General features: G+C 39.0%; 1 protein-coding gene across 1 annotated transcript in view; it reads left to right on the top strand.

The window, feature by feature from the left end:
• Positions 1–13,251, top strand: part of LOC115433988 (ankyrin-3-like) — a 104,622-nt gene that overhangs the window by 67,949 nt on the left and 23,422 nt on the right. Inside the window, 14 exon segments of the mRNA XM_030155620.1 lie at positions 1,120–1,131; positions 3,799–3,901; positions 4,704–4,754; positions 5,291–5,400; positions 6,173–6,205; positions 7,046–7,270; positions 7,560–7,714; positions 8,136–8,347; positions 8,598–8,805; positions 9,097–9,193; positions 11,122–11,350; positions 11,486–11,611; positions 12,419–12,541; positions 13,071–13,097. Coding sequence (XP_030011480.1) covers positions 1,120–1,131; positions 3,799–3,901; positions 4,704–4,754; positions 5,291–5,400; positions 6,173–6,205; positions 7,046–7,270; positions 7,560–7,714; positions 8,136–8,347; positions 8,598–8,805; positions 9,097–9,193; positions 11,122–11,350; positions 11,486–11,611; positions 12,419–12,541; positions 13,071–13,097 — 1,711 coding nt within the window.

The raw sequence follows: 13,251 nt of genomic DNA, 5'->3' as shown, positions 1-13,251 counted from the left end.
AAAGAATGTTCATCATAATTAAGAAATATGTCCCAACTAGGTAACAGTGAAGTTCTACTACACCAGAATTAGTAAAGTCTATAATTATTATTATACAGGGTTCCCACGGGTCTTAAAAAGTCTTAAAAGCTTTGTATACAAATCTGCATTTAATAGCTTTAAAACGTCTTTAAAAGGTTTTAAATTTGATAGGGTAGATCTTAAGTTATGTTGCCATTAACTTATTGGCTGTGTTGTGTTTAAATGTCCAAGCTGCAAAGAAAGTAACGTTAGTCGGCTCAGGTCCACTGTTCCAACCTGACAATTTATATTGAAATTACGAACCAATTACTGCTAACGGTGAGAAATGACTTGGAACAGTGTTAATCAAGGAGTTCCCAAATTCTAGGAGTCACAGGCGTTTGCCAGTATGGCTGTGAAATGGGCATTAAATTCTGTTCTAAGTAGTCTTAAAATGGTCTTAAAAAGAATAAAATGAACTTGCAGAAACCTGTAGGAACCCTGTGATAGTATAGTATTATATAGTATAGTATGGTATTGTGTAGTATTAGTCTATTTTTTGCAACACAGGCAGTAATTTTAGTTGGATCAGCTCATTGGTTTTGTAATTTCTGCAGGAACTTATAACAAAAAGAAAAACATTGAATATTTCCAGGCTTGTCATTCAGTATCTCAGGCTGTTGCTTTTAGCTTTTTTTGTGATTATGTGTTCTATACAAAAACTAAAGTTTATATTGTGAAATGGGTTTTAAATTTGTTGACTGGTCTCTTTATATGGTTCTAAAAGTTTTGCTGTGAAATACTGTATTTTATTGACCAACGTATGTTTAATGCTGAACAACTAATTTCCTTTTCCTTACCTTTCTGTTTCTGACATCGACATTGCATGGTTTGCTTTTTAACTGGGCTGTTTCACTTATGCATTCACACACAGATACACACACAGACACACACACTTGTATCTAATTTTGGCATACGACCATGCAAATGTGCAGCATCAATTTCATACAGGGAAACAAAGGGAAGCACATCATGCTTTAATGTCTTCAAAATGCTTTGCTTTTTCACTCTTCACTTGTGTTCTTCTCCTTGTTTTTTGCACCCTGTCTGTCATTCTAGCCCTAGAATCAGGTAAGAAAAGAGTAGTAGTTGTTGTAGTAGTAGTAAGCATTAGCTTTGAATGCCCCTTCCCCTTTTTACTGTGTACTGTAATCCCAACCTTAGAACCATCAACCATCAGTCAATCTACTTCAACCCCAACAATCATCTTTTCCATCTCATTGTCCAGTGTTGCTGTTTATTAGTTTGTGTTGTAGCAAATTTGTCACCTGTTGCTGTTTCATGTCAGTGTTCACTTGAACTCACACCACTTAAGACTCAATTTTTCATCCATTCATCAAATGTTGTCATATATGCAAAACGTTTTCATGCAGGTGTGACAAGGAGGCACTCTTGCTGGAAATGAAAGAGTGAAAGTAGCAGTTGTTGCGTTATTTTGTGATAATAGAAGGGTTTTTTTTTTTTTTTCAATTTGAGTTGTGTGGACTAATCCCCTAACTTTTTGATGTGGCACTTTCCCTCGGCGTGTTTTTTGGTGCCATTCAGTGTAACTTCCAGGGATCAGAGATGTCTGTTTTTAAAATTTGTCCTCTCATCTACTATAATTGAATTTTATGGTACTTTTTCACGTGACTTGAAACTATTTGGCCTTTTTGGTTTTCTATGAATCCCCAAAAAGTTGTGGATCATATGCTGCAATTTTTGGCATAATCTTCATTTGAGGTTCTACGTAGGCTGAGTAGATATAAAAAATTAACATGAAAGCACTGCAGATAATTGATTGATCAGAGAGAACTTGTGTCATGGTTGTGTATAAGTAAAATGACTCAAACCTGCACCCCTTCAGTACCCTACGGTGTTCCTGTTTGTGTCACAGTGAAAATGACATCAGAGCAGTTTCATGCGTCATCCCTATGATGATCAGCTACACAGAGGAGTACAATATCTGCAGTGGAAAACAAAGCCCCTGATACCAAAAGCAAGTAGAGTCAAGTCGAGTTGAGCTGGTACCATGGCGTTAAAAAGAGCATTACTAATTGGAATAACCCGTGATCATTGAGGATTTATGACGGCTGAAAAGTTTCAGTTACGGTTTGCAGAGATGGAAACTTTATGGCCTGTGATGACTCTGAATATTTTGTTCAATGCTAAGTAAATACATTAGGATGATTTTGACAATGAGCTTTGCCACACGTACATAAATGCATTCAATACAAACTCTCTTATGGACACAGTTTTCCTAAAGAATAAAGAAAAATGCAGTCCCCAGTAAGACAGAGGACGCTGTCAGGTTGATCAATAGTAGAATTTATGGAGTGGTGTTGGGAAAAGTAAAAAAAAGAGAGAGAAGAGAATGGGGGTACGGTGAAAAAAATCTTCCATTGATAGAATAGCAGCGTAAACTGCAGTGTAGCAACACAGTAATAGAGAGGAAAAAGCGAGTGCTGGTAGGTGTCGTGACATACTCAAACTGCCACTTTTAAAGACCGACACGGGAAAGAGCGTACCAGAGAAAGAAAGGCGAGGAAACATATAGGCACGGCTGTCTGGAAACGGAGAGGAGGATGGATAGAATGAGAAAGAGGAGGAAGCTGCGAAGAACAAACAAGAGTCAGGCGAAAGCAGAGGAAAAATGGGGGGGGTGAGATAGAGCAGCGCTGTCATGCCAGCCGGTCCATTCAGACCGTACGGAGTTGCTTGGTAACTTCGATGGAGGGCTAGGCAGGCTTTGCTGAATAAAGGGCTTCTCTCTGTGCTGAATAGTGTACCCACTCAAACACGCTGAGCTCTGCATTTTCCCCCCCTTGCTCCCCCTACGCACACACACACACATAACACACTGATACACACCATATACACTCACAGAAAATAAGGCAAAGAGTTGTCAGTTTTGTCGCTTTGCTTGCACCTTTTGGACACCTAATAGTTTGATAAACACTTAAAATTACACACTATAGATTACTGTCTGTTTGCATATGCATTTTTTTTTTTTAAAGAACAATGCAGACAAGCAGGCAGGTGACTATTTATGCACGCACAAACATTTTGGTGATTCTTCTGCACTGATCAAATTCCTGATGCGAAAACAGCGTAAGAAAAAAAAAACAAAAAAACAAGGGGATCTACAGCACTGCATTCAGCCTGCGAGGCTGCAAAAATAGGCACACGTCACCCCACACACTGCCATAAAGCACACTGCAGCATGAAAGAAGGAAAAGGCTGGCTTCTCTTTTGTACCGCTCTGAAACAGGCCTAGGTCAGCTGCTAATCTTAGACTACAGAACTGTCAGTCTGCCCTGTAGTCGGATCAGGCTGCAGTCAGATTACACAACGTTTGAGACTTCTTTGACACTTCTGATTCTCTTCTCTGTCGTACTGCATCATTTAGACACACTTAGTTACATCATTGTTCATGTAAAAAGCCGTCTGTGTTTCCTCTCGACTCTGCCTGCTTTCCCTCTCTTTCTCCCTCTATCAGTTCGTACAAACAAAACTGACCTCACTCACATTTCCATCTCTGAATAACCTGCTGATATCTAATCCTAGTCCAACTATGGGCTCTTCCGCCTTTTTTCTATTTTCTACTTTTTCACTTTGGACTCTCTCTGTCCAGTAAAGTAAAAGCTGGTTCCCTGGAGGTTGCATGTAATAATGGATTCCTTGCTTTTGTTTTATGTCGTGTTCTCCTGCCTGTCACTTGTTGTTGCCCGCGGCACTGGGTTGCGTGGTAACATATAGCCTCCGCTCCTTCAGTTCGGATAGGTCCAACACTCTGAACCGGAGCTCCTTTGCGCGCGACAGCATGATGATCGAGGAGATACTGGCTCCCACAAAGGACACGGTAAGGTCCAATTCTTGTTTCATGTTCTTGTCCTTCTATTTCTTTTCTCTTACCCTTATTTCTCCAGCACTCTCTACCTCTTAGTTTCTTCTCTCCGTTTTTGCGTGAGTACTTTATCAAGCTGATCTCAAGCTTTTAAGTCTCTCACTACTTCATCAAATTCCCTTTTGTATCTCCTCTTTTACTGTAATATTTACTTGTTCTTGTTCTTTTTATGAAAATCTTAACAGGCAGGATTAAACTAGTATTGCTCAAAGGTCATAACAGAGGCCAGGCTGATGTTACACTGCTTTGGCCAATGTGCTGAGAGTGAGTGTATAGCACCTTGACGAAAAGTTTTTTCAAACCTAAGGGCTTTGCGGGGCGCCCTTTGCTTTCTCTTGGAAAGCCGCAGTGCTGCAGAGCTCATCTTGTCTGTCCAACACTGGTTTTCATGTTTAGGATGCAGAAGAGAAACTATCTCAGTAATATGCCTAATGCTGGAGGCTGCAATATTTCACACTATGTAAGACTTTCCCCAGCTGCCATGTTGATAACACCAAAAACACTGTGGGGCAATCACCGTCAGTGCCATTTTGTTACATTTTATAGGTGACGTAATCATGTCTGTTGCAGTTTATAGCTGGATTGTCTGAGTAAGAAGCCTAAGTCATATGACAGTATGATGATTTCATCTTCACAGAGATAAGATGATGTCTTTATCATTGAAATCCTTTTCCAAAACAAAGAGCCATAAATACTTTTCTCAGGACCTTAAGATGCCCCCAGTGTGATTTTTGAACTGTTTTTCTTCTTCCCTAAGCTTCAGAGTGTCTGTAAAGACATTTCCTACTTGGTTGACCCACTGAATAAGGTATCAAGTGTTGGTGGATGGTTTTTTTTTTTCTCTTTTTTTTTCCCACAGTAGCCTCATTGTCATCGACCTTTCTGAGATTCATCTTTGTATATTTATTTGTTTGGGGCCTATTCCAGTTTTATTTAATTCATTGGTGCTGTCTGTGTTTATAGTAAATCACATTTCTCATATTTCATTAACATTATGATTTTCCATCAGTGTTTAACGGTGTATCATTGTTTTAAGCTGACTAGTATAGTTTCTGGGGGTTTTTTTTGTGTTTTTGGGAAGTTTTTGTCCAGTTATTTCTCACAACAGTGTAATTACCATCAGCTTATTGCACCATGCAACTCATCTTATGTCACAGAGATCATAAAAAGGGGATACTATATATAACTAAGACCCATCAGTGTCTTCACAAGTGCCCTTTTCCTCTTTTTCATTTTTCCACCCTTGCATATTCATTACCGTCTCCTATAAATGGTTTTGGTTTTTACTGTTATATACGTACATCATCATTTTTTAATTAAATCAGTCCTGTTATGTTCCTCCAGCACTTGGCTGTGACCAGGGATTACAGTTCAGAGTGTATGCGGCGCTACAGCTGGACCCCGGACACCATGGACCACAGCCACAACACTGTGTCCAGCCCCATTCACTCTGGGTAAGAGCAGTGTATGCATGCACCCACACAGTTGATGTGTGTATATACAGATACATACACATACTGCATGTACAGAAATCACACTTTTTATTTTGCTTACAGGACACATCTGTGTTATTGCCTTTCGTTTTCTCCCTAAGAGTCGATATTCAGCAAATCCTGCTGCACTGATGCAGACAAGGTGCAGGGCTGTGGGACTTCTGCAGTGCTGCTACTGTACACTAAACACCACAGCTACAGCACTTCGTTTACAAAACTCACATGCCATACCATGAGTCTTAAGCCACGGTTCAGAATTCATTTTCGCATTCTGCTCGCTATTTTATCATTGTTTAAACAAAGTGAGCTTTCTGCACAGGCTGTGTATGAGCTCATAGACCTCATGTGTTTCATTTGGTTAAACTGATAAGAACTTGCTCAGATGTCATTTTCATAATTTGAATGTATGATATTGCTGCTTTAAAATAAACAGTGCTATTATTAAATCCAATGTGGGGATCTGTCACATCCAGTTTGGTTATTCTTTTCTATTTTTACTCAGTGTTATCCCTTTGTATTTGGTTTTCTACTTTAATATTTTACCCATTATCATTTTATTCTCATTGGGTCCATTTTTTTCTGTTTTCCTTGGTTTGTTGTTTTGTCACATTTGTAGTATTTCTTTCACCTTCAATAGTTGTTACAGATCCCAACAGTGCTTGTGAACCTTTGATACTAAAATTAGGTTTTGGGGGTTTGCCTCCTGCATTGTCTCCATGTGTTTATTTTGCAGCTTCTCCTCCCCGCTCCCTCAGTATGACTCCAGGTGATGACTGAGTTCGCTGCTTTCACCCATGATGCCGCAGTGATGTCACTCTGCCACTCCTCTCTCGTCTTATCATATTCTCTCTCCTTTCTCCACTCAGTGCTCATTTCATCTGTGTGGTCTGGTGTTTCATTTGCACTACCCTAGATACTAGAAGTGTGTAGTCAATGTGTTTGGGAGTCTTATATTGATGTGTCATCTCTTTCTCACAGTGCACAATAAGAGCTTCACAGGGATTCTTCTGTACATACAACATATTCACCAAACAACCATACAGAACATAACAAAAAAAGTGCAACAGAGCAGTTTTCTATCCCCACGTCCTACTGCATTCTCACATACAGTATTGCCTTTGCACAAATGTGCTTCTAATTGAATGGGACATGTCACATATTAATCACATTAACCAATTCAACCCCTAACTTTGTGCACATCTGTGCAGGTGTTTAATATTTGATCACTGGATACTGCTTTAGAGAAACTGAAACTTTGGCAAGAACTTCACCTGAGGCCTCAGAACTAGAAACTAAACTTTCTGCAACTTCATTAGCACCCTGTTTAGTTTCAGACATTCTTTGATGTCCTAAATTGAGGCACCTGAAGGTGAAAACTGCCAGCTTTCAGAGCTCAAAGCCTTCTTTTTTTATTATCTTTCTGTCTCTGGTTCTTAGTCTCTCTCTTGTTTTGTTGTTTTCTCTCTTTTCCTTATTTTGTTTGGGTGTACGGTGATCACAGCATGGGAATCGTCCTCCTCCTCACTTGTGTCCATGGTATGGCTTCTGTCTGTTTTTGTCTCTATCCACTCCACCCCACTAACATTGTTTGTTTTGCACCTGATAGGTTCTTGGTCAGCTTCATGGTGGATGCCCGCGGCGGTTCCATGAGAGGCAGCCGCCACAACGGTATGCGCATTATCATCCCCCCAAGGAAGTGCACAGCGCCCACGCGTATCACCTGCCGCTTGGCCAAGAGGCACAAGCTGGCGTATCCACCTCCCATGGTGGAAGGAGAGGGACTGGTCAGTCGGCTGGTGGAGGTTGGGCCTGCTGGAGCTCAGTTTCTTGGGTAGGCACTGGCTTAGCATTCGTCTTTTCTTTATTAGAATCAGATGCATTTCCCTGCAACAGTGAAAAAAATAGTTAGATAAATATGGTCTTTGTATAACGTGTTGTGCAGTAATCAAAAGTAACATGATTCACAGTTTTTGCATTACTACTACAGCTAATTCAACAGAAAAAGGTCACATCAAAGTCATGTATCTCTACTGTGCTTCTTGTGACACCACGCTCTTACTCACTCATAATTTAATTGCTAAGAACACTGAACAAAAATATTTTATTACATTGTCTTTCAGCCCTGTGATTGTGGAGATCCCTCATTTTGGTTCGATGCGGGGCAAGGAGAGGGAGCTTATTGTTTTGAGGAGCGACAATGGCGACACATGGAAGGAGCACCAGTCCGACGCCAGATCAGAGGACCTTGTTGAACTGCTTACTGGGATGGATGAAGGTAAAACAAAACCTTATTCCGCAAAGCCCAACATTTATTAAGAATAATAGAAAGACAGAGTTTTAGTTGTATGTGTGAAGGTCAGCAGAACACTCTGGAAAATCTAGTCTGTATAGCCCTGAGCAGTATGTCAGCTGATGGCCTAGAAAATGAGATTTTCTCACTAGAGGTCTTTTTTTTTACTTGAACCATGTAGCCTATTTTGTGTCCTTTTTTTCCCACACATAAACTGACCAGGATGTCAGATTTAGTAGACCTGAACATTTTAAAGCACTTTATACTTGCATTCTGTTATGTACTCATGCAAACTGTTTAGTTCCTGGAATAAGAAGTATGGACCATTTAATATTGCTTGAAATCATATGTAATCATAAGTAATAAGCTAGTGCTGCCTGTTAATTTCCAAACCACCTTTTCACAGAACTGGACAGCCCTGCTGAGCTGGAGAAGAAGCGCATCTGCCGCATCGTCACCAGAGATTTTCCTCAGTATTTTGCTGTAGTGTCACGGATCAAGCAGGAGTCAAACCACATGGGCCCTGATGGAGGCGTGCTGTCCAGCACCACTGTCCCCATGGTCCAGGCCTCTTTCCCACAGGGGGCGCTCACTAAGAGGATCCGTGTTGGCCTTCAGGTGCTGCAGCAATGAATGAGCTCAGACTAAATCTGTCTCTGACTCAGCTGTATTTTCTGACTTATTATTTATTGAGATTTGGCCCATTTTCATAAAGCTGAATGTTTCTGTTTGAGATGCCTGGAACCCTAATTTAATGAAAATGGAAATCACAGGAAGGGGTTGATTGAAACCAGTCTTGAAAACTCATGAACATGCAAACATTTTGTCTTGTCTCACAATCATTTTATATTTTTTTGTGTCCATCAAGGCTCAACCTGTGCCGGATGAAATAGCGAGAACAGTCCTTGGTAACAGAGCCACCTTCAGTCCCATCGTCACTGTAGAACCCAGGAGGAGAAAGTTCCACAAGCCCATCACCATGACCATCCCTGTTCCGCCTAGATCAGCAGAGGGCCACCCCAGCGGCCACAGAGGCGAATCTGCACCCTGCCTGCGCCTGCTCTGCAGCATCACAGGCAAGTAAACCATTAGTGCAACATGAAAAAGTGTAGTTACCTCTGTTTATATTGAATGTGCAGGATTTGATTTAATTTGAGTTTGAAGTAACTAAATACAAAGTTTGTAAAAGTTTTCACACTCAGAGCCTAAATAAATGTCATTTAGAATTTCAAACATGTGTTTGACATGTTTTATTAAACTAATAACTTTGTCCGCCAAAGTCAATAAAAAGCATGGGTTTATTAAAGCTTAAACAGTGACTTGGCTGGAAAAGCATGAGCTCATCTTTTGGCCCCTGTTCCATACAGGAGGGACGTCCCCTGCCCAATGGGAAGACATCACAGGGACAACACCACTGTCCTTTGTGACTGACTGCGTCTCCTTCACCACAAATGTGTCGGCCAGGTGAGAAAGATACAGACACACACTAAAGCCCAGTCAGACTTTATTCATGCAAAAAAGAATAGTGATTTGTAATATTAAATGTAAAGTGTCCCTACATTAAATTAATTCTTGACAAAAGCAGGATAAAAGAGCAAACGTTGAAAAATACATTCTTATTAGTTGTAGTGAAGCACATTAAAAAAAAAAAAAAAAATCCCAGAACATTATTTTCTTTGTGAATTAAAAAGTGTTGTAGTATTTTTTAGTTGAATGTGAATCAGTTTTAAAAAGTCTTAGCATTTGTGTTTTCCTCCCTTTTTTTGGGTTGTGTGATGTTCTTTTGTGAATACTAAATTTTGAACAGTGTGAAAGATACAACAAGCAAATACAGTGATACTCAAAACATTATCAACAGAAGACAGCTGTGCATGTCTCCCATCGTCTACTTTTTTCTGGCTTTTCTGTTTGACTGATTGATTTAAAAGCTTTGAATCTTAGTGGTTTTTTCTGCTGTACATTTTTTTGCATTGTTACACATTTTCACTAGTGCTACAAAATGAAGTAAAATATCAGAAATCAGTTTGTGAAGAGTCAACTTTGTCGAGGTGGTTTTGGTGCCTCTTTTCAAAAGTCATGAACCCTCATCTTAACTCGATTTGAGTCATGTGGTGAGTGTGCAGCCTGATATTAACACAGCGGCCTTTTTTACCTCATGATTAGATTTTTACACAGCTGTCATGTGCCTGTGTTCAGCTGTTCAAAGAAACAACCTAGCTTGTTTGATATACACTAGAGCTGCACAATTAATCAAAGGCAAGTGCAGTGTCAGCCTTGTGCAATTATATAATCGCAAAAGGCTGCAATCTAATTACATAAAAAATTTGCATGTGTAAACGTGATAATCCTGTTCTCTGTTTATGCAGAATCTGCTGATTATGTACTTCTGGAATAAAGAAATGATGAATCAGTCTCTCTTTAGTCAGTGAATCTTGTGCAGTGTACAGTCACTTGACTATCCGGTGTGTAGACTTGATGAAATGGATGTGAATGAGCAACACTGAACTGTTTACGGGTCAAAACACAGTAATGTCCTGTCAGAGAGCGAACTTTGATTGATTGCCATTCCTACATTTATTTCAATATAAAGTAGCTCCTTGTTTTGGATAATCCCTTATGGTTCAGCTAAAGCAAAAATGAATTTAAAAGTAAAAATGTGGGTCATTTAGCAACACTAATCTGTCAAATTGTCTGTAAAATGTCCCGTCAGAGAGATTTCGAATACCGTGTTTTGACCCTTACCAAAAAATAAAGACAAGCTCTGTTGCATCCTGATGTTTTGGATTCAGTGACACTGAACTTGATCACCGTTCAAGCCGACTCCTAATTCAATTTATTTATTTCAAATTGGAGTATATTCCAAAAATGGCAATGTTGTTAAAATAGTTGTCTGAGTTGGTTATTTATTTTTAGAGTGAATGTGGTTTTAGGAATAGGCTGTATTGTTGGATTTATCTGAATTTATTTGAGTACAGTATGGATATCATCATAAAATATATTGATACAAATGTGAAATGGACCATTTAAAGTCTTTGTATATACACTGTTGCCCATAAAGTTGGAATTAAATATTTGTGCCAATTCCCATAAAATGATTCTAACAATGTTGTGTATTCTTGATAGATGAAGTGTAAGTGGGACTGAACTATTATGTAATCGTTTTGAACTAGTACATAATCATTACACCTGGACTAAGGTGATTACTGATGTGTATAAATAGAAATAAAAAGAAGAATGTGTCTGAAAAGAAAATAATTCCAGCTATATGGGCAACAGTGTTTGTATAAATCATCCTCATATCAGGTAATATTTTTTCTTCTGTTGGCCTTTTGTTAATTTTCTTGTTTATTTTCCTTCTTTTCCTCCTCTTCTCTCTACTTGTTCACCCACAGGTTCTGGCTCGCAGACTGTCACCAGATTCCTGAGACGGTGAGTCTAGCGTCTCAGTTATACCGGGAGCTGATCTGCGTGCCGTACCTGGCCAAGTTTGTGGTGTTCGCCAAGATGAACGATGCCATAGAGGCTCGGCTGCGTTGCTTCTGCATGACAGATGACAAGGTTGACAAAACCCTGGAGCAGCAGGAGAACTTTGAGGAAGTGGCTCGGAGCAAAGACATTGAGGTGGGGTCATGTTTACATGTGGACGTTTAAGAAAACCCAAATAAAATAAATGAATGAATCTTTCTTGTGTTACTGATGCGTGTTCATCAGTGTCAACAGTAAAATGATTTTAACTCTATCATTGGACTTTTCTAGGTTCTGGAGGGCAAGCCTATCCATATAGATTGCTATGGTAATCTGTCTCCTTTGACCAAAAGTGGGCAGCAGCTGGTTTTTAACTTCTTCTCCTTCAAGGAAAACAGACTTCCTTTCAATGTTAAGGTAGATAATGCATCCTTCCCATTTCCCATGAATATCTATCTATCTATCTATCTATCTATCTATCTATCTATCTATCTATCTATCTATCTATCTATCTATCTATCTATCTATCTATCTATCTATCTATCTATCTATCTATCTATCTATCTATCTATCTATCTATCTATCTATCTATCGCTTATATTTATTCATGCGCTTTACTTATGTGATTTTCATGAGGGGGGGTTGTATGTGTGTTTTGTAGGTTTGAAAAAATTTAAAAAGATAATAATATGCCCTGCACTGCAAAAATCAAAATCTTACCAAGTGTATTTTTCTCATTTCTAGTCAAAATATCTCATCACACTTAAAATAAGACATAATCACTTAAAGAGTAACTTCTAAGTGAGATATAAGAGCTTATTTTTAGACAATAGATCTTGAAAATCTTATTTCAAGAGAGCTTACCAAGATAATTTTTACTTGTTCCATTGGCAGATTTTTTGCTTAATTCAAGATTTTTTTGTTTAATTCAAGCAAAAAAATCTGCCAATGGAACAAGTGACAATTATCTTGGTAAGATGTCTTGAAATAAGATTTTCAAGATCTATCGTCTAAAAATAAGTTCTCATATCTCACTGAAAAGTTACTCTTTAGGTGATTATGTCTTATTTTAAGTGTGATGAGATATTTTGACTAGAAATGAGAAAAATACACTTGGTAAGATTTTGATTTTTGCAGTGTATTGTTTAAGTAATTCAAGGAAAAAAATGTTCATTGTATAGTTCACATCAACTCTTCTCATGCAACTTTTGCTCTGTTGTTCAGATCAGAGACCTGGGACAGGAGCCTTGTGGCCGCCTCTCCTTCCTGAGGGAACCGAAATCCTCTAAAGGTCTTCCGCAGACTGCCATATGCAATTTGAACATCACACTGCCAACCCACAAGAAGGTAGGGTCACTACTCCTGAATTTATTTGTTGTACTAGCCCATATCATACCATCCACATGAATGAAACAAAATGAAAAGATGGACAGCAATGTTGTCATTACATCAAGAGGAGCCATTGAACTTCATTTGGTTTAGAAATGACTGCCTGCTGCTTGTGTCTTTTATTAGTGTTAAAGCCTGTGCCAGTCATAAGACCCCACAACGTACACATGCAGACCATCTCGTTTTACTCTATTGCCTGGCTCACTGTGGGTACATAAGGAAAAAAAAATGCAAAAACGACACTTTGTATTTGTATGTTTGTTGTGGTGTTGATTGATCACAAGAAACTGTAATTTGCTTTTGCTTTTATTATTTTGCTGTTTATTTTTTTATTAACCTCATAGATTACTTCTGATGCCTTTTGTTGTTTTTGCTGCTCCATTTTCATTCCCTGAATTTTATTTTCACCTCCCCGCTCACGATAACGTCCCTGCTCTCCATTGTGTCATCTCTCTCCTCTCCTGCAATGCATCTTGGAATACAACAGGATATGGAGTCTGATCCTGATGATGAGGTAAACTGAGTCTTCATCATCACATGGAAACGCTTCTTCTTTGTTGTTTTTTTGGTTGGCTTCACTGCTAACGCTGAACTAAATATATGTTTCCCAAATAATTTCTTCTCCGTGCAGTACCTGAGTGTAAAAGAGGCTTCTGACAGCATGTTTT

This window comes from Sphaeramia orbicularis, chromosome 15 (genome assembly GCF_902148855.1).
Source record: "Sphaeramia orbicularis chromosome 15, fSphaOr1.1, whole genome shotgun sequence".
NCBI lineage: Eukaryota > Metazoa > Chordata > Actinopteri > Kurtiformes > Apogonidae > Sphaeramia > Sphaeramia orbicularis.
Note: the sequence above shows the minus strand (reverse complement) of the source record. Positions and strands in the feature narration are given on the sequence as shown.